Source organism: Carassius carassius, chromosome 19 (genome assembly GCF_963082965.1).
Source record: "Carassius carassius chromosome 19, fCarCar2.1, whole genome shotgun sequence".
NCBI lineage: Eukaryota > Metazoa > Chordata > Actinopteri > Cypriniformes > Cyprinidae > Carassius > Carassius carassius.
In genome coordinates this window covers 3,155,784-3,178,096 of record NC_081773.1, presented here as the reverse complement: position 1 = coordinate 3,178,096, position 22,313 = coordinate 3,155,784, and the positions used below count along the sequence as shown (strand labels likewise).

The following is a 22,313-nucleotide window of genomic DNA, read 5'->3' as shown; positions in this document are numbered from 1 at the left end:
CTGTTCAAGACTTGTGTTTGAATGTATTTGAAAGCTATCTTATGCTCACCAAGAATGCATTTATTTTTATTTATAAATAAAAGTAGTTATTGTGTAATAATATAGTAATTTAAAATGACCGTTTTATATTTTAATATATTTTAAAGTATAATTTATTCCTGTGATGCAAAGCTGAATTTTCAAATTCATTTCCCCAGTCTTCAGTGTCACATGATGCTTCAAAAATCATTCTGATATACTGATTACATCTCAAACATTTATTATTATTATCAGTGTCGAAAAACAATTGTGCTGCTTCATATTTCTGCAGAAACTATGATACGTTTTTTCAGGATTCTTTAGAGAGTAAAAAGTTCAAAAGAACAGCATTTATTAGGGATGTAATGATTCACTCAACTTATGATTCGATTCACGATTTTGATTTCACGATTCAATTTTTTTTAATAAGATTTAAAACAAATTATAAATTAAATGTGTCCTTTCATTATTGCTTGGACAAAATGCTGCACTTTTCTTTGTGAAATTGAAATATAACACTATAATAATACACTAATATAGCACTTGCATATTATTGTTCTTTTAGTTTTTTTGATTGCTTCTATTGTCCTCATTTGTAAGTAGCTTGAGATAAAAGTGTCTGCTAAATAAAAAAAACTTAAAATGTAAATAACTAAACTATACAGAAATTTTAAAACAAGCCTAAATCAAATAAATAATGTGATATTTCCATTTAATATTAGAGGCAACCACTGCATTTTATTCATGATCCAAACAAAGAGGCTACATACATGAGCAGTTTTTAATTTAAATTAGATTGTATAATTTCGAAATTTGAAGCAAAAACCGAATGATTTTACTTAAGTTTTGTGAAACTATAAATAAAAAATATCAGCATGAAACAAACCGCAGACGAGTTGAACGAGACGCAGAATCACTCTCTGCCAGCAGGTGGCGCTTAAAGCGTTTCCTTGGTTACGCTGTAAACGAAGCGCTTCTGAACACTGCAGCAGGAGGTGCTTAAAGCGTTTCTGTGGTTACGCTGTAAACGAAGCGCTTCTGAACATTGCCGCAGGCGCCGCTTAAAGCATTTCCTTGGTTACGCTGTAAACAAAGCGCTTAGAACACTGCAGCAGGAGGCGCTTAAAGCGTTTCCTTGGTTACACTGTAAACGAAGCGCTTAGAACACTGCAGCAGGAGGTGCTTAAAGCGTTTCCTTGGTTACGCTGTAAACGAAGCGCTTAGAACACTGCAGCAGGAGGTGCTTAAAGCGTTTCCTTGGTTACGCTGTAAACGAAGCGCTTAGAACACTGCAGCAGGAGGTGCTTAAAGCGTTTCCCTGGTTACGCTGTAAACGAAGCAGCGCTGCACTTATTAACTTTAATATGCTTTATACAGAGGCAATATGAAAAGAAAAAACATCATCTAAACATCATCTAAAGACAGTAAGTTCCCCTCAGACATACATTCATATAAACTCATACCCCTAACTGAATTGTGATTTGTTTAGCATCTCAATTTCAAATCACATATTTGAATCGACTTTCAACCGGCTCACGGTTAATTGTTACATCCCTAGCATTTATTGAAACAGTTAACACATTATAATGTTCCAAAAGATTTCTGTTCCAAACTTTTGAAAAGTTCTGCACAACTGCAGAACATATTTGTTCTGTAACGGGGGAAAAAGCCCCTCAATATCTTTTACCTCCAGATAAGTGGATCAGTATCTAGCACTGAGTCACTGGAGCACATCTGACTGCCCACTAAACATCCCACACAATAATACAGTGAACCGAACCTCAGACCTGTACTTACCGTTTACAAACATTTCTTAGTGAAAGAGAGTATTCAGTTGGAAATAATGTAAACTGGAACATGATTTTATTCACTGGGATGTGACTGGACAGTGAATAAAAGCTATTTCAAATTCACATTTCTTAAAGATCATGAAAAACAAACATTTCTCGTGTGTGTGTGAGGAGCGCAGAAGGTGTTCAGAAGGAGACTGTGATGGTTACAGGATATTCTCCTGTATGACTGGAGAAGCGTTGAGGTGAAGGAGGCGTATAATGGGGAGGCAGATGATTTGCTGGCCGCTTGGGTAATCAAAGCTCAGCCATCAATCAGAGAGAGTGAAATGGGTGCAGTCAGGGCTCCACCAATCAGAGAGAGTATCACGGGATGGCCTCTAATTAAAGCGGTTTCTCATGAATATGAATCAGCACTCAGCCACTGATGCTTAACCCTTTGCAGTCACTCACTCGGCCAGATGACCATGTCAGGAACCCGTCCTATCCTCCCCTCGCGCAGGGCAAAGACCTCATGCAGGCAGTGACCTGAGGAGGACAAGACAAAACACTTTCAGAAAGACATCCGATCCAGCTTGACCATACTAGTGAAGTACTAGACAAGACATTTACATTTATGCATATAGCAGACGCTTTTATCCAAAGCTACTTAAAGTGCATTCAGGCTATACATTTTGTTTTATTTTTTTTACCAGTGTGTGTGTTCTCTGGGAATTTAACCCACAATTTTTAGCACCCAAATAAATGGAAAAATGTGTTCCCAATCTTTTTTGCAATAAGAACACATATGGTCCATTTTATTTACTTGAGGTACCCAGTAAGATTTCAGGTAATACTGTAACCTCTTAATACACATATCACCATTGATAAGTTTTGGCCAGGTATGATTATATTATAAGAAACTGATACTTTTTTATTCACCAAGGATTAACTAACTTGATCAAAAGTGACTAAAAAGAGAGTTAATAATTTCTGTTTCAAATAACTTTGATCTTTTGAACTTTATTTATCAAAAAAAAAATCCTATTTAAAAAAAAATAAACAAAAATAAAATCATGGTTTCCACAAAAATATGAAGCAGCACAATAGTTTTCAACATTGATAATAATTCTTGGGCATCAAAGTAGTTATGCTGAAAATTCAGCTTTGCGTCACAGATAATAAATAACATTTCAAAATACATTAAAATAGAAAACACTTATTTTAAATTGCATATTTGTATTTCACTGTATTTTTGTAAATAAATGTCGCTTTGGTGATTATATAGGAGACTTCTTTCAAAAACATAAAAAAATTTAATTAATCTTCCTGACCCCAAACTTTTGAACTATAGGAATAATACATTAAATGATTTATTTTCATAAATAAACTAAAGAGCAAAGTGTTTTGATCAAATAAAAATAAAAAAATATATTTTTTACAAACTCTATTTTAAAAGTAAACTTATTTATTATAATTTTTGCATTGTCATATTCAATGAAAAAAAAAAAATAAATAAGGTTCCATTTCTTTATGAAACAAATTTCCCATGGGTGAAACATGAAGTAAAACATGAATAAATGAAACCAAAAATATTTGAAAACTTTCTGCCAAACACAAAGATGGCAGCTCTGTACCATGAGCTCGGAAAACCCGGTCCTCTGGGTCATGTGACACGGACAGACCCGCTGCTTTCAGATCCTCCACGAAGGGCTGGTTCAGGTTAGGAGGAGCGACTGCGCTCAAATTCAGACTGGGCTGAAGGACGACACACACACCATGTTACACACACACACAAAAGAGTCCGATAAACAGCAGGTCCAATACATCACACTTGTCTTACTGTAGCAGGAGATCTGTGCTGTAAATTGGCTCCAAACGTTCCCTCAAACCATTCCTTCAGACTCGGCAAAATCAACCCACTCAACCGATACCTGAAACCATCGACACACACACACACACACACACACACACACACACAGATCCAGTCAAGCGGTTTAATTACCGTCACAACCTAAAGATTCCTGTAAAACATCTCATGTTTTGTTCTTAATTCAACTCAGTTGTATACATTAATGACTCATTCAATCGATTAAATCTCACCCTCTTATCTAATATTGTCAGATGAGACCTTGGACAAACTGTTAAGACTAGTCTTAAAAAGTTGGTCATCTATGTTTTTTTAATCAGTTATGAAAGGGCAGCCTGGTCTTATTTGTATTGGATTGTATTGTATTCTGATTACTCCTTGGCATCTGACACAGTCTGAACAATTTGGCTGAGTGTATGCACAGGACCCTGGTGTTGAGAAGCAGCAGATTCCAGACACAAGATGGCATGAGCACACCACACTGAACCACCAAAACTGCATCTAGTCCTCAACACAGAGGAGCTGACAGCTCCTACCAAACCTTAATATATATTTCTATTCACACACACATTTATTATGACATGCCTTGTATGTGTTATGGTGAAATATGGAAGCATCAGCATGTCTTCAGGTGTGTGTCAGATTAAGCAGCACCACAGTGTCTGTATGATTACACAGAAAAGGACACACTCTGTGACTGACTGCGTGTGTCTGTAGGAACATAAACTCTGTGTGAGAGGCTGTTTATGCTAATGTCCTCTATGCAGAGGTGCCCAAAATTGACCTTGCATAGCTAGACGCATTTACATTCATGCACTTGTGAGGAGTACTGTGTGCAGGGTGCAATGTTTGTTCAAAATAAAGAATTAAATCTGAGTTTAAAGGAGAATGGCATATTTGAAATGTGCATTTAATGTGCAGATTTACACTGCCGTTCAAAAGTTTGGGTGTTCTGTGATGCAGTGTTGTATATTCAACATCATTACTCCAGTCTTCAGTGTCAAATGATCTTCAGAAATTGATTCATACTAATAGGCTGATTTATGCTGATTTATTATCAGTGTTTTAAACAGTTGTGCTGCTTCGTATTTATTTTTTGGAACCTGCGATACTTTTTTCTTTGATGATTAAAAAGTTAAAGAGAACAGCATTACAGCATTTATTCAAAATAGAAATATTTTCTAATAATCTAAGTCTTTACTATCACTTTATATCCAGTTAGCGCATTCTTGCAGAATACAAGTATTAGTTTCTTAAAAAAAAAAAAAAAGAAAAGAAAAAAATATTTTTTAATAGTATTTTTTATTGTAAAGTTTTTCAAAGAATCCTGACAAAAGTATCACAGGTCCCAAAACAATATTAAGCAGCACAACTGTTTCCAGTTCTGATAATAAATCAGCATATTAAAATGACATTGAAGACTGTAATGATGCTGAAAATTCAGCACTGCATCACAGAAATAAATTGTATTTTGAGTATATAAAAATAGAAATCAGTTATTTTTAATTGCAATAATATTTCACAAATTTACATTTTTTTCTGTATTTTTGATTAAATAGATACAACCTTGATGAGCAGAAGAAACTTTTTTAAAAAAAAAAAAAAACATTAAAAATCTTACTGATCCCAAACTGTAGACAAATGTACAAATACAGAGTACTTCACACAAAATGAGCTGCAGAAATTATTGTTAATTAAACTTATTGATTTTAAATGTATAATACATGGATAATGGTTATACATGTTAATGGCCATTAATATATAACCATTTACAAGCTCTAATGGTATACTTTATATACACTTGTTCAACATTTTGAACAGTTTGCAATATCTTCTTTCCATGTTTGTCCAGGATAAGTGGTATAATAATAATTTAAAAGAATGCTGTTGTCCATACAAAAAAAGAAAAAAAAGTGGGGTCCAAAACAATGAAAAAACATTAAGACAAAATGTTTTTTTCTTGTATAATTCAACAGAAGAAAGGAAGTCATACAGACATAAGGCTGAGTAAAAAAATTATAAAAAATAAAAAAGGACAGAATTTTTCACTTTAAGATTGCAGTGCTGTCAGCTCAGACTAACACATTTATTGTATAATATTTATATTTATTTATAAAATGTTGAAATCCACAGGTTTCCCCTTGAATTAGTGCATAAGTCTGTTCTGAGTCTAACGGGTGTCATACTCACCGTTTCCCCGTGAACTCTGCTTGACCTTTTTTATTGAAGAGGAACCTCGAATCACTGTAACCCCAACCATTCCACTTCATGATCTCCTGTCTGAGAGAGAGAGAGAGAGAGAGAGAGACAGAGAGACACAGAGAGAGACCGAGTTTATATGCTGTTTTATAACAGCCAACAGCAAAGAAAACTCACTGATGTACAACCATCATCTTTAATTTAATTTAATTTTAGGGGCCAGTATAATGTCCTGCAGATATAAAGCGCTCCAGTCCTTATGCTGAAAGGTCTGTATGATAACAGACATTCACTTCTGCTGAGACCAGAAGGACAGACCTTCAGATAAGAAAGGTTTTGAAAGAGTCAACAGCAGTTACAGCAAGAGACCTGTTTTCTTGATCTATCTGAGGCACTGCAGGAAAGTGCTCCAAACTTCACAAATACAAAAACCTGCTTTTAAGTGCTTCTTGTGTCACATTTTTGAGCAGCTTTCCTCCCCCTGCACACACCACCATGAGGTAGTGAACAATAAATTGTTTTAAAATATATATATATACACACACACACACACATACATATATATAAATACACACATATACACATATACATATATATACATATATATATATATATATATATATATATATATATATATATATATATATATATATATATATATATATACACATATACATATACACACACATATATATATATATATATATGTGTTTGTATATGTATATGTGTATATATATATAATATATATATATATATATATATATATATATATATATATATATATATATATATATATATATATATATATATTAGTGCTGTCATGTGTGTGTATTTATATATAAACCTAATGAATATACACAGTATACACTAGTGTTGTCACGGTACCAAAATTTCAGTATTTTGTACCGATACCAGTGAAAATCCACGGTTCTCGGTACCAATTTCGGTACCAAAGCAAAACACAAAAATATGCTAATTTAAAAAAAGTAACTTTTTAAGCAAAAGTACTAAAAATAAAACCAATGCCATTCTTTATACTTATTTACAATTGTGTTTAAAGTTTTTCTACAAGTTATATAATTATGAAAAACAGTAAACAAGTTTCACCCAAATTTAATTTGTCTTTTAATTTATGAAATTTAAACACATTTTATTTTTGGTAAATAAAGGGGATTTGCTATAAAATTAAAACATGGAAGAAATATTGTGATTTATTTCTTTAAAAAATAAAGTTTTATAATTTTTTTCAACAGTAGTAGCAGTATCACATACATTTTACTAAATAATAGTAATATTTCTAGCACAATGCCTTTATGTAAAAATTAACTTTTAGGCCTAATGAATGCATATTTGTCATTTTAACTGAACTTAAGACTGGTGGTGATGCTTAAGATATTTTTGGTCATTGAGGGTTTCTGTAAAAAAATAGTAATAGATCATATTAATTAGTATTCATATTAATTATTATTAAAAGATAATACTACTACTAATTATACTATCATACTAATGTATATACAATGCACTATGAATTGATGAGCTGCTGGGTTCATGAATGTTAATCACGTTGTCTGCGTTCGGTCAAAATGATTTGCTGAAATCAAAACAGGGACGGTAAGAGATCAGCGCCAGCCAATGAAATTGCCATTTGCGCATTAGCTCCGCCCACTACCGGAGAAACCGGTATGTCTTCTGCTTGTTCGAAAATGAATATGAATAATTCTAAATGAACTCCATTATTTTGACAGGAGAAGACAACAAAGAATAGTTTACATATAGCGTGTCGATTCAGCGTGGTAAGACTCTCGCTCTCTCTCTTTCTTTGCATGTGTGAGAAACAGCGCTATCAGTAAAGCGACGGTGAGTCATGCGCCTTCACATAGAGTTTACAGAGCATCAAATACAGGTGCGCTGTGCGTCCATTGAGATGAACTGAAAAGTTCAGATCGCTTGATGGAGAGAGAACTCTGAAGCTCAGATGCTGAAATTAATGCAAGCGTCATGCGCTTCAGTCTATGTAGTAAACAAACCCGCACATCTGCCATTCATTAATTCACACAGAGACGCGCAGAACACGGATTCATATTTCAAACAACTTTTGCGGCTTAACATTTACAGATACTGGTCCATATGGAGATTTGATTTGATTAATTTATGCTAAATTTGACAAATTCCATGACTGTCCATATTAAAATGTAAGTTTCATTTTCATGACTGGATTTTGAGATTCCGTCCTCATTTTCTGCTTCGCGGAAATCATAGCGCTGAACCGGGTTTGAACGGGACCTCGGTACTACCAGTACTTAAAGAAACCTGGTACCGTCACATTTAAATTTTTTTAGTACCGACTTGGTACCGAAGTACCGGGTCTTTTGACAACACTAGTATACACACAACAAAAAACAATTATTTCGGATGTAGTTAATCACGATTAATCACGATTAATCGTTTGGCAGCACAAATAAATAGATAAATATATATTATGATTCACTTTTCACAAAATACTTATATAGACAGAATTTTTTTTACAACATTTCTAAATAATAATAATAATAATAATGATAACAACAAGCTGTTGTCCCTTCGCAAAGAGCTTGATTGACAGGCAATCTGACCAATCATAACTCCATCTTGTCAGACAAGAGAATCAGACAGGAGCGTAGATCAACTTCGGTGGACTTGAACTGCTGTTATTATGTTGTGTATTGACGTCTTTCCACAGATGAAATAAAATGTGTTCTGATGTTCATTCATGTTTATTTCATGCAAGTTCATATGAAAAGACGATCAGTTCAGCTGCCGCTTGAACTGAGGCACTACAGCGATCCGTCACATTTAAGAGCCACAGAATTGATATATACAAAAGTGACAATTTGAGTTGGTAAATGGGAATGGGAATTTGGAAAACTTTGTTTTGCCAAGATTAAACAAGCTTAACACTTCACTGCTCAATTTGTCAAATTAAAATGAATAATATGTCACAAGATTACTGTTTTATGGTATTTCTCATCAAATAAATTCAGCCTTTACAAGCATAAATGAGTTCTTTCAAAAATATATCAAATCTGCCTATAACATAAAATAAGCAGAAATAATGCTATGTTAAACTGCTCACACTATATGTATAGAAAAGTCTTTGTTTACATCTAATCAGTTCTCCCTAAATTACGAGCCCCATTACATGCAGAGCTGGGTATAGTTACTGATTACATCTAATCTGGATTGCATAATCATTTTCCAAAAATTAAGTGCTTGTAATTAACATCTAATCTAATCTAATCAGATAAAAAAAATAATTACTTGTTTTTAGATTAAATTACATTTAAAGATATTTGTAACCAGACTACAGTTACTTTTTTATAGATTAGCCTAAATAATTACATATTATTTACACAATAATTAAACATTTTTATGATTTAATTAATTTAGCTTTTTATAAAACTCATTAACCCAGTTTGGGAAAACTTGATGCTATATAATGTTTAATGTACTTCATATTGCTGATAACAATGAGGGCGATACATTTTCTTACTCTTTATATTTTATATCAGTTTGGTACGCTATTTAAATCAATGTGAGAAATGTGATATTTCAAAAGTAATCTAAAAGTACTCTGATTACCCAAAATGTACTTTATATTACCTTATTTAAGATTACAGTTTGTAAGGAATCTACCCAGCACTGGTTGTGAGGATATTATCTGAACGGGTCTTTAGGCATGGCCAATCACTCAGAAAAATAAAAGCACACTTCTCTTCTCTTTCTCAAACCTCTACACATGAGTAACAATAAGTGTGCCGATAGTGGATCAATGATTTGCTTATCAAGCCAACTGAAGCGCACGATGATCGCTCCAGGCTTCAGAGCAGCTGTGATCTCTGGAGCGCTGTGCCTGCTGTGGGACTCGACTCAAAACACACACACACACACACACACACACACACAGTCAGGATACAGAAACACGTGAGCGGGTGATCAGAGAAAGGAATGCAGGTCTGCTCCTGATCTTCTGAGAAACCTAAAACACTCATCAAACTCACTGGACACACAGATGTTCATGAGGACTTCTCAACAGCAAAGAGCAGTGTTTATGCTATATTATGCTATAAATCGTACAGGAAAATACTTTAAGGATTTGTTAGGCGTTGTAAACTAAAAGACAAGGCAGACTATTCTTACTAGAGGTCGACCGATATTGGATTTTGCTGGCGATACAAATTCATTAATCGATAGTTTTTAAAATGGATACTAAAAAACTAAAATAGTGCTTTTTTACAAAATACATTTTCAAATCAATTAAATAAAAGTTTTACAAAAATTAAATTTTTAGGGCCCTATGAAATGTTTTATTTATTCTCACCATAATTTTTTTTGTTACCAAATACCAAACAGTTTATTTATTCACAAAACAGACACAAGTTCACTTCAAGAAAGAACAATGAGACATAAGATAAGTTTGAAGTTCAGTGTTTAAAAAACTAGAGGCCGCTCTCGCACTGTATAATGAAAACAGAGCCTTATCAGCCGCTCCAGCAACGGACGCAACCCCGGAAAACTATCGGCATGAATTTTTGCAGATAACCGATTGTTCCAGCAATCAACTATCGGTGCCGATTAATCAGCAAAACCGATACATCGGTCCACCTCTAATTCCTACCATAAAATTCAGTCTTCTATTCACCTTTATCATAAGTTTCTTTCTTCTGCTGAGCACAAAATTGCTATTCTGATATTGATATTCAAACAGTTGATGGTAGCCACTGACTTGCATTGCACAGTTTAGGCCTAATCTCAAAGCATTTTAAACGATTTAAAGAATTGAATAAACCCATATGTTTAGGAGCAGAGTTGAGAGTAACGTATTACAAGTAATGCAAGTTACGTAATCGGATTACTTTTTTTCAAGTAACTAGTAAAGTAACTCATTACTTTAAAAATTTACAAGAAAATATTTGTTACTTTTTTAAATGAGTAAAGCAAGTTACTTTGTTTTCCCAGTCACTAACACCTCTCCTGTCCCGTGTTGAGAGGAATTGGGAGTGAGGTACAGAGACACTTCCTTCAGCCCGAGGTTTATTCATTTCTCTTTTTGTGTGAAAGGTTAGAAAGAGTGTTACATTTTTGAGCAGTTTTGTTCATCTGGCACACACTATCAAGAGGAAATGTTTTAAGCACCTTCAGTATAAGATGAGATAATGCTGAAACGCAAATGTTGCCAATGACTACTGGCAGTTCAACAACCTTTACATCTACCATTCTGTTTGACATCAAATATTTAACACGTACAGAAACGCCAGCGGTTTCTTATCGATGCACCACACTGGATATACACTACTATCAGATTAAATACTTCCTGTTTTTTCTTAAATGTTTTAAAAAGTCTCTACATTTATTTCCAGAACATGATGCATGATGGGATACACTCGAGTACCATTCCAGAGTGGGAGTGTGCATTAAGGGCACCGTGCTTTGGTGTTTTTAAGATCTGGGACAGTCTTGTGCACGCACTTCCTGTTGTGTGCATCTGCTCTCAAGTGACCAAGATTGCAAGTGTGGGTATTTGGACAGACCTTTGTGGTCTTCATACATATTTGAACACTTGGCCCAAAAACAGGAAATATGTCATGCAAGTGGTCAAGTGCAAAGACCGCAAGTGTGGGTTCCAGGGGCGTAGTTTATGGGGGGGATGGGGACCCCCCCAATATTCAGTTACAATATTCAGTTCAGTTACAACCCCCCTAATATTTCAACATGAAAATCACAGTAGATCAAATGAAAAATATAATATGAAAAAATAGAATTCATTTATTTTGTAAAAATAATTTTGTTCCTAATCAAATATGAGTATGTCATAATAAATCAGACAAAAAATACTCCCCCTCCATTGAACCGATTGGTAACGCCCAACCAATGAGTAGCACTTTCACCAAAACAATAAAGTGGTGTTTGAATGGGAGAGCACACGGTTAATGCTAACGCCAAAAATGAAGAAAGCGCTGCACAGCGGACTATATTTAACTGCTGGTCAGAGAGGGATGCAAAAAAAATAAAGCATGTACTGAGAATGAGGTATGAGAATATTGTGTAATAGTTAGTACACACCACATATATTTTAGCTAGCTAATCCATTGCAATGTATTTAGCTATAACTACCAGTATAACAAGTTACCAAAGCAGCTGTCTGTTTTGCTAGTATATTTTTCAATAGTGTCTGTAATTATCAACGACAAAAGTATTCACATCGGTGTTTGTTTTCTTACTAAATTAATCTGACTTTTGAACGAATTGGATGAATTAACGATTTAAGTGGCTAACTCATTAAAACAGTGAAACACTGCCGCCTACTGGCGGTTTCAATACTTAATTTCTTTCTTTTGATAATCTCTACTATGTTAGAATTTTATGAATGATGATTATGATTATACACAAATTTCATAACGTTATGAGGTGTATAATCTCTTAACATGTTTTTATAACAGATTCGAGGTAAATATAGCTGCAGGGTAGAAAAGTCAGCAGAGGGAGAGGAGGAGCAGGTGATCAGGTAAAGAGGATGCCATTCAATCAATAAAATAAAATAAAATAGGAAACAGTATAGAAAAACAGCAGTTTTGTAAAGTTAGGCTATACATTAATGCCTTTAATGTTTTAAAGATGTGTTTCCCTTTAGAAAAAAAATTAAAATGCATTAAGGTGGAATGTAAAAATCTTAAAATAAATGTCTAAATGTTGTCTCTTTCATATTTGTATATGTTGAATTTGTAATCAGTTAAAGCATGTTGCCAGATAGATAGATAGATAGATAGATAGATAGATAGATAGATAGATAGGAAGAAATAAATTATCCAATAACAATACACATAAAAAAAAAATCTATGCCCTTGGTGGGTTCATACTGAGAAGTTCAGAAAAATCTTTCTGCTGGGTCTCAGTAGGTTAAAGGTCGTTCAATGTCCAGCACTAGATGGCAGCACAGTGCTATCATTCCACATGAAGGAAGTACATTTTTCACTCTTAGCAAATACAAAGTCAGGCCACCACATCCCTCGTCCAATCAGAGCACAGCTCTGCCATACTAACTTCTGACTTACAAAACAAAACTTATGGGGAGATCACCTCATATTAGATAACGTTTATAACAACAGACTGCATGACCAATAATCCATCCACTAAATTATAAGAGTAAAGTGATACAAGCTGTCAAAGAAATGACAAAGAAAGCAAGCAGCATGGAGATTCTTGACCAGAAGTGTGTATTAAACATCACAGTGATGCAGTGAAGAGCCTCGGGCTAGTGCTGTCGACTCTATAGACAGACAGAAATAACCAACACCCTTTCCATTTACAGAAGCACCATCCCTTCCAGTGAAAGCACATGTCTGAAAACAGAGGACTGAGCTCATCAATAATTATTAGCAGATTACTCAAGAGTTGGAAATCAGTTAAGAGTTAGTAAGACCACTAAGCAAGCTCTATATATATATTGAGGATCCCAAACTGAAAGACTGTCACCTTTATTAAAGCTAAAGCTTAAACAAAACGGGTTTCTATGCATGGAACATATTTCAAACAAGCAACGCACCATATGTCTCTCTCCACATGACTTCTGTGACATATTTCCAATCTTCTGACAGCCTTGAGTGAGGGACAGAGCCAAATGTAAGCTATTAACTGAAAATCTGCCCTGGTTCTTCAATCTCGTTAACTTGATGCTGATGAGATGACGACAGACATTATTTTTGGGTGACCTATAGCTTTAAGGGCTGATGCGCGTTTCTAATGTGCTCTGGAGGAACCAGCAGCAGACACTGATTTGGTCACTGAACTGGTGCAATAAGCACTGTGTAAAGAGAAAACAATATAATGTGAAAGTGTCCATCAGAGTGCAGATGTCGCGCGCCACCGCAGCCTCCTCCGGGATGAAGAGACACTTTGTTTAGATCCAGTTGTGGAGCGCGCGCACTGATACAATGCATCATCCTCTGTTGCTTTACTCTTTGACGCGCCTGCAGTTTAATCGCAACGCAGTGTTTATCTGTGAGTCTGTGTGAAGAGCCGGGTCTCTCAGCACACAGGCTGACTCGCACCTACCTCCTCCTCGGTACCGGTGTGGTGCTGCTCGGCTCGGACCGGGGCGCCTCGGCTTTACACTCCTGCGCAGCGACGCCCGCGTTTTCATCTTCTGACCGTTTCTGCAAGTGTCCTGCTATGATCCTGAGTCTCTGCTGTGCGCTGCTGCTGCTGTTTGACGCCATGCTGCTTCCGTGTTTGCTGTCAGGGGTTAGTAGGCGGCTGATGGGGATTACACTCGCGTCCCATCATGCACCGCGCTCCGCCTCCCTCCCCGCGCGCTCCGGTGCGATTTTACTGACTGGAATACAGAAGATTTCCCTTCAAATAAATCCTAGCCATGCTGTTTATTTTTTGTTAGTAGATACCGCTTTTTCAGTATCTATTACTATCTTTAACAATCATATCTTTCTTTTTACAAACAATATGTTTCTAAATTATAATGTCGTGGAAAAGTTAATTTATTCAGTAATTCAACTCAAATTGTGAAACTCGTTTATTAAATGAATTCAGTTCACACACAGACTGAAGTAGTTTAAGTCTTTGGTTCTTTTAATTGTGATGATTTTGGCTCACATTTAACAAAAACCCACCAATTCAACATCTCAACAAATTAGAATATGGTGACAGGCCAATCAACTAATCAACTCAAAACACCTGCAAATGTTTCCTGAGCCTTCAAAATGGTCTCTCAGTTTGGTTCACTAGACATAATCATGGGGAAGACTGCTGATCTAACAGTTGTCCAGAAGAGAATCATTGATACTCTTCACAAGGAGGGTAAGACACAAACATTCATTGCCAAAGAAGCCGGCTGTTCACAGAGTGCTGTATCCAAGCATTTTAACAGAAAGTTGAGTGGAAGGAAAAAGTGTGGAAGAAAAATATGTACAACCAACCGAGAGAGCTGCAGCCTTATGAGGATTGTCAAGCGAAATCGATTCAAGAATTTGAGTGAACTTCACAAGGAATGAACTGAGGCTGGGGTCAAGGCATCAAGAGCCACCACACACAGAAGTGTCTAGTATTTTGGCTACAGTTGTCGTTTTCCTCTTGTTAAGCCACTTCTGAACCATAGACAACGTCAGAGGCGCCTTACCTGGGCTAAGGAGAAGAAGAACTGCACTGTTGCCCAGTGGTCCAAAGTAATCTTTTCAGATGAGAGCAAGTTTTGTATTTCATTTGGAAACCAAGGTCATAGAGTCTAGAGGAAAGGTGGAGAAGCTCATAGCCCAAGTTGCTTGAAGTCCAGTGTTAAGTTTCCACAGTCTGTGATGATTTGGGTTGCAATGTCATCTGCTGGTGTTAGTCCATTGTGTTTTTTTGAAAACCAAAGTAACTGCACCTGTTTACCAAGAACTCTTGGAGCACTTCATACTTCCTTCTGCTGATTAGTTTTTTGAAGATACTGATTTCATTTTCCAGCAGGATTTGGCACCTGCCCACACTGACAAATGCACCAAAAGTTGGTTAAATGACCATGGTGTTGGTGTGCTTGACTGGCCAGCAAACTCACCGGACCTGAACCCCAGAGAGAATCTATGAGGTATTGTCAAGAAGAAAATGAGAAACAAGAGACCAAACAATGCAGATGAGCTGAAGGCCACTGTCAAAGAAACCTGGGCTCACAGACCGCCTCAGCAGTGCCACAAACTGATCACCTCCATGCCACACCGAACTATGGCAGTATTTTAAGCTAAAGGAGCCCTTACCAAATATTGAGTACATGTACAGTAAATTAACATACTTTCCAGAAGGCCAACAATTCACTAAATGTTTTTATTATTATTATTATTGGTCTTATGAAGTATTCTAATTTGTTGAGATGGTGAATTGGTGGGTTTTTGTCAAATGTGAGCCAAAATCATCACAGTTAAAAAAACAAAGACTTAAACTACTTCAGTCTGTGTGCATTGAATTTATTTAATACACAAGTTTCACAACTTCACAATTACTGAAATAAATGAACTTGTCCACAACATTCTAATTTGCTGAGATGCACCTGTGTATGGGTGTATATATAATTTACATACATGCATATGTACGTATTTATACACACACACACACACAGGCCACTTTATTATATACACCTTGCTAGTACCGGGTTGGACCCCCTTTTGCCTTCAGAACTGTCTTAATTGATTCAACAAGGTGTTGGAAACATTCCTCAGAGATTTTGGTCCATATTGACATGATATCATCATGCAGTTGCTGCAGATTTTTCGGCTTCACATCCATGATGCGAATCTCCCATTCCACCACATCCCAAAGCTGCTCTATTGAATTGAGATCTGGTGACTGTGGAGGCCATTTGAGTAAAGTGAACTCATTGTCATTTTCAAGTAACCAGTCTGAGATGATTTGAGCTTTGTGACATGGTGCTTTATCCTGCTGGATGTAGCCATTAGAAGATGGATACACTGAAGTCAAAAAGGAATGGACACGGTCAGCAACAATGCTCAGGTAGGCTGTGGTGTTTAAATGATGCTCAAATGGTACCATTACACCAAAACCAGCCTGAACCATTGAGACAAAGCAGGATGCCTTCATGTTCTTTACGCCAAATTCTGACCCTACCATCTGAATGTCGCAGCAGATATTGAGACTCATCAGACCAGGCAATGTTTTTCCAATCTTATATTGTCCAATTTTGGTGAGCTTTGTGAATTGTAGCCTTTGTTTCCTGTTCTTAATCTGGCAGGAGCGGCACCCGGTGTGGTCTTCTGCTGCTGTAGCCCATCTGTTTCATGGTTCAACGTGTTGTGCGTTCAGAGATGGTATTCTGCATACCTTGGTTGTAACAAGTGGTTATTTGAGATACTGTTTCCTTTCTATCATCTCTAACCAGTCTGCCCATTCTCCTCTGACATCAACAAGACATTTTCATCCACACAACTGATGCTCACTGTATATTTTCTCTTTTTCAGACCATTCTCTGTAAACCCTAGAGATGGGTGTGCGTGAAAATCCCAGGACATCACCAGTTTTTGAAATACTTAGACCAGCCCTGTCTGGCACCAACAACTATTCCATGTTCAAAGTCACTTAAATCCCCTTTCTTTCCCATTCTGATGCTCAGTTTGAACTTCAGCAAGTCATCTACACCACATCTAGATGCCTAAATGCATCACAGTTGCTGCCATGAGATTGACTGATTAGCAATTTGTATTACCAAGCAATTGAACAGGTGTACCTAATAAAGTGGCGGGTGAGTGTATATATACAGTACAGACCAAAAGTTTGGAAACATTTCTATTTTTAATGTTTTTGAAAGAAGTTTCTTCTGCTCATCAAGCCTGCATTTATTTGATCAAAAATACAGAAAAAACGGTAATATTGTGAAATATTATTACAATTAAAAATAAATGTATTATACTTTAAATGATCATTTATTTCTGTGATTCAAAGCTGAATTTTTAGGATCATTATCACATGATCCTTTAGAAATCATTCTAATATGATGATTCTGATATGATTTTTTGGATACTTTGATGAATAAAAAGTAAAAAAAAAAAAAAAGAAGCTATGTTTTTAAAATATAAATATGTTGTAATAACAATATACACTACTGGTCAGTAATTTGGGGTGAGTAATTTCTTTTTTCTTTCTTTTTTTTTAATAAAATCAATACTTTTATTCAGCAAGGATGTGTTAAATCGATAAAAAGTGATATATTATTAGAATATATATTATTATAATTTGTTTTTATTTTGAATAAATGCAGTTCTTTTTAACCTTTTATTGATCAAATATATTAGACAGCAGAACTGTTTCCAACACTCATAATAAATCAGAATATTAGCATGATTTCTAAATGATCATGTGATAGACTGATGTTACATGTGACACTGAAGGCTGGAGTAATGATGCTGGAAATTCAGCTTTGCATCACAGGAATAAATTATTTTTTTAAAGTATATTCAAATAGAAAACTATTATTTTAAGTTGTAATAATATTTCACAATATTACTGTTTTTTCTGTATTTTTGATCAAATAAATGCAGGCTTGATGAGCAGAAGAAACTTCTTTCAAAAACATTAAAAATATTATTGTTTCCAAACAAACTTTTGGTCTGTACTGTACTGTGTGTATATATATATATATATATATATATATATATATATATATATATATATATATTGCTAATATGATAGCATTTAGGTGTTTTCTAAATACATATTTAATCATTCTAAAATGACAATTCAAAAATTATATTCTAGTAGAATATATGTGTGTGTGTATATTATATTATATTATTCATAATATAATTATTTATGAATCAGTGAGTCATTTAACCATGTTATATGTCTTTGAAAAGCTTTAATGCACATACATACATACATATACATTTACATATATATATATATATATATATATATATATATATATATATATATAAATAATTTTTTTTATTTATTTTACACAGTAATGCTAATCAAATGTGATAAACGAGTCAGGTCAAAAATAACGTAAAAGTAATCCAAATGTAGTCAAAATACATTCTAAACAGCAGTTTAAATGTACAACTTGCAACAAAAACAAACTACATTTGCCACAATTTATTTATTGTGTGTGTTCCATAAAGAAGCTTTAAATATTGCAGGTTTGAAGAACCATAAATCACTTCAACATAAAGGGGTTCTTCAGAAATAGTTAACTCTTCAATGCCAAAGATAGTAATTTTGAATAAATAAATCTCTGAAAGAGTATGAAATGATCAGAAATGTACATGATAGGATCACATTAAGAAACCATACTTAATGAGACATATTTCAGCAGTCCATCAGTGTGTGTACAAATTATTTTTCTTAACTTATGCACCCTCATGGGTTAAACGGGATCTGTGACATTTCAATCTTTAGGTGCTTGACTAATCAGTCACAGATTTACTTTAAATACACTTCAACAAAACTTCTCACTTTTGTTCCCCAGATGCATCCTTTGCATACTATTTCAGAATGCAGTGTTTTAGACACATTTATGACTAAAAAAATCTGTTCTGTAAGGGCCAATAAAATGTATTATCTATCCTCTCAACGAAAAAAAAAAAAAAAAAAACAGTATGGATGACGCATGTGAGGCCTGATAGCCCACTCCTTTTGAGTCATGTGACCGTGAGAGTAACTCAGACCTGGGTTCCTCTGCCTCCTGTGGATCTAATGATGTCATCATAACTCTCCATTTAAAGTGCTTTCCCTCATAAATATGAGATGTATCATTTTTACAACTATGGAAAACGGCACATTTTTTGTGTTTACTGAGGTTACGGAATGGAATGCCTAATTGGAAAGTGGTGTGTTACTGTGCAACGGTTATTTTTAGATATTTAGCAGTTGTGGTATAGCCTCCACTATGCTAATTGAGCGCTCGGAGAACACATTCTGAAAAAGGATCATGTAAATATCACATTAATGCAGTGGTGTATCTGTGATCCCCAAACTCAAAGGATGTTCGCTCCTGTTTCCCATATTCGTTAGCAGTTAAAGCTAGAGGAATGATCATGTAAAGACAGGAGATGATGATAACGATGTGATTTATTTGGGCATGTTTTTGAGGGACAGGATGTGGAGTTTACTGCTGTTTTCAAGGGGCGTTACAGCTTCATCCAGATGGACTGACTCCAGGCTTGAGATTTAAACTCCCAAAACAAAGTTCTGTAATGCACTGACTGCAAACAATTAGAGTCGGAGTGTATCACAGAACTTTACTTGGAAAGCCACAGTGCTGCTTGCAAATTTTCTTTTTTTCTCTGTGAAACTCTTCAGCTCGACCCTCTGAAAGAAACAGACATGTAACATTTCTCTGTAAAAAATATATATCATCAATATGACTTGGTAACATATGTTTTTCCGTAGCTTGAACTTGAACAACTAATTTAAAAGGAACAGTTCACCCAATAAAAGTAAAAATATGGTCATCATTTGGTTTCTTTCTTCAGCTCCACACAAAAGAAGATATTCTGAAGAATGTTGGGAACCAAACAATTGCTGGAATAGCCATTGACTTCCATAGTATTTATTTTGTTTTTAATATACTATGGAAGGTCTACCGTCAACTGTTTGGCTACCAACATTCTTCAAAATATCTTCTTTTGTGTTGAACTGAAGAAATAAGATGGACGAGATTCAACTTGATAATTTTAGGTCAGTATATGTATATATATATATATATATATATATACACACACACACTTTTTTTTTTTTTTTTAAGATGGAGAATCTTATGAAAAATAATAGGAAAAAAACAACAACAACAACAACAACAACAAATAACGCTGACTTGACTTTTACAGCCAGTTTGCCAGTTTTTTTAAGTTGAAGTAGGTGGGATTGTTTTTGGAGCATAGAATAGTTATAATTATAATTGTATATTATATATATACATCTTTATAATGATAGTTGAATGGCGAGACTGATCAAAGCATTTCGGAGCTGTAAGTGAAAAGAGGCAGGCCAGAACTCCTGTAGCTACATAATGGCTTTAAGACGACAGAAGATGATAGATTAGATGCATAGAATTGGAAACTTGGACTAATTCTCATTCACACATGCATATAATCACCTCACCAGCCTCCACGAGGAACACATATGGCGGCCTACATATGCAGAAACAGATGCCTACTTACATAATTTTCCATGCAAATTAAGTGCATGCAAGAAAAAAGTAAAATTAAATAAAGGTAAACTGACACACGGAGAAGAAAACAAGATTTATATATTGACTTTACTATTACAGTCGGTCTGTTTGCATAGCTGTAATTGGGGCAGCCGATACGTAAAACAGCTGACGTGTCGAAAAGGGTCCAAATTTGGAGGAGTGCATTACTTGTATCAAAACTATCCCAGGAGTTTGACATCATGGGACAGATCTCAACTTAACACACTTATCAAATGTCACAATGAACTGAAAGATAGGTCACAGTCTGAAGAAAGGGGAAACTGGGAATGCCATATGTCATGCATTTGCATGTCTCCACGCAGGCATTAAAGTTACCATCTTTAATTTACTTTGTTAAACTTTCCAATCTTGCCAAAGTTACTTTAAGGCTTCAGTGGCTGAATATATCAATGAGTGACGGGCTGACAGTGTTATCTAAGCATACGCGCACAATCTGTGAGTGTAATGCACACTTCCAGAGGGAAAAAATGTTAAAGAACATACCTGCTGCTGCAACTCACGAGACAGTCGACACTGAATAAGCGCACTGAGAGAAGAAGCGCTCTATCTAAACACGGTGGTCGTCTCTGTCAAAGCCCCTGAGGTTTTCACTAGTTGGTTGAGCATATGACGCTCGTGCAAACTGTTGATGAAGAGCTTGCACGCCGCGTGCGCGTCCGCGCAGCAGCTGGAAGAATGTCGACGTGGAGCTGCCAATCGTGCGCGCGCAATAACGTACGAGCTTCAGGAGAGAAAACTACAGTGTGCTACAGAAGATACCAGTCTGTTACAGTAGTTCTGGAGATACAGTGAGGTTCACAAGAAATGGATAAGAGCGCCTGATATAGACAGACAGACCGACAGACAGACAGACAGACAGACAGACAGATAGATAGATAGATAGATAGATAGATAGATAGATAGATAGATAGATAGATAGATAGATAGATAGATAGATAGATAGATAGATAGATAGATAGATAGATAGATAGATAGATAGATAGATAGATAGATATAGATGCAGACTGACAGATAGACAGATATAGAGGCAGAAAGACAGACAGACAGACACAAAAATATAGAGGCAGACAGACAGACAGATAGATATAGAGCCAGACTGACAGATAGACAGACAGACATTGAGGCAGACAGACAGAGAGACAGATAGATAGATAGATAGATAGATAGATAGATAGATAGATAGATAGATAGATAGATAGATAGATAGATAGATAGATAGATAGATAGATAGATAGATAGATAGATAGATAGATAGATAGACAGATGGATATAGAGGCAGTCAGATAGACAAACAGATATAGAGGCAGAAAGACAGATAGACAGACACACAAATATAGAGGCAGACAGACAGACAGATAGACAGACAGATATTGAGGCAGAAAGACAGATAGACAAACAGACAGATATAGAGGCAGACAGATAGAGAGGCAGACAGATATAGAGAGACAGACAGACAGATATAGAGGCAAACAGATAGAGAGACAGATAGAGAGAGACAGACAGACAGATAGATAGATAGACAAACAGATATAGAGGCAGACAGACAGACAGAGGCAAACAGATAGAGAGACATTACAAAGAAAAACACCCAATAATGCATGTAGGGCAGAATTAGGCAGATTTCCGTTGATTAAACATATGCATAAAATATCCCTCAAATTCTTGATGCATCTTAAATCAAGTCCCACAGAATCGCTACATTTTAAAGCGC

General features: G+C 35.4%; 1 protein-coding gene and 1 long non-coding RNA gene across 2 annotated transcripts in view; both read right to left on the bottom strand.

Moving 5' to 3' along the window:
• Positions 1 to 14,203, bottom strand: part of agps (alkylglycerone phosphate synthase) — a 55,930-nt gene extending 41,727 nt beyond the window's left edge. The window contains exons 1-5 of the mRNA XM_059499532.1: positions 13,945 to 14,203; positions 5,848 to 5,937; positions 3,631 to 3,721; positions 3,425 to 3,545; positions 2,262 to 2,336 (exon numbers count right to left, since the gene is read on the bottom strand). Of these exons, the coding sequence (XP_059355515.1) occupies positions 2,262 to 2,336; positions 3,425 to 3,545; positions 3,631 to 3,721; positions 5,848 to 5,937; positions 13,945 to 14,108 (541 nt within the window). The 5' untranslated portion in view covers positions 14,109 to 14,203. The remainder of the gene's footprint in view (positions 1 to 2,261; positions 2,337 to 3,424; positions 3,546 to 3,630; positions 3,722 to 5,847; positions 5,938 to 13,944) is intronic.
• Positions 14,204 to 19,440: 5,237 nt separating this feature from the next.
• LOC132094640 (uncharacterized) lies at positions 19,441 to 21,279 on the bottom strand. Its single transcript, XR_009422365.1, has 2 exons — positions 21,086 to 21,279; positions 19,441 to 19,698 (listed from the first exon to the last, which is right to left on the bottom strand). It is a non-coding gene; the product is annotated as an uncharacterized LOC132094640 (long non-coding RNA).
• Between the last annotated feature and the right edge of the window lie 1,034 nt (positions 21,280 to 22,313).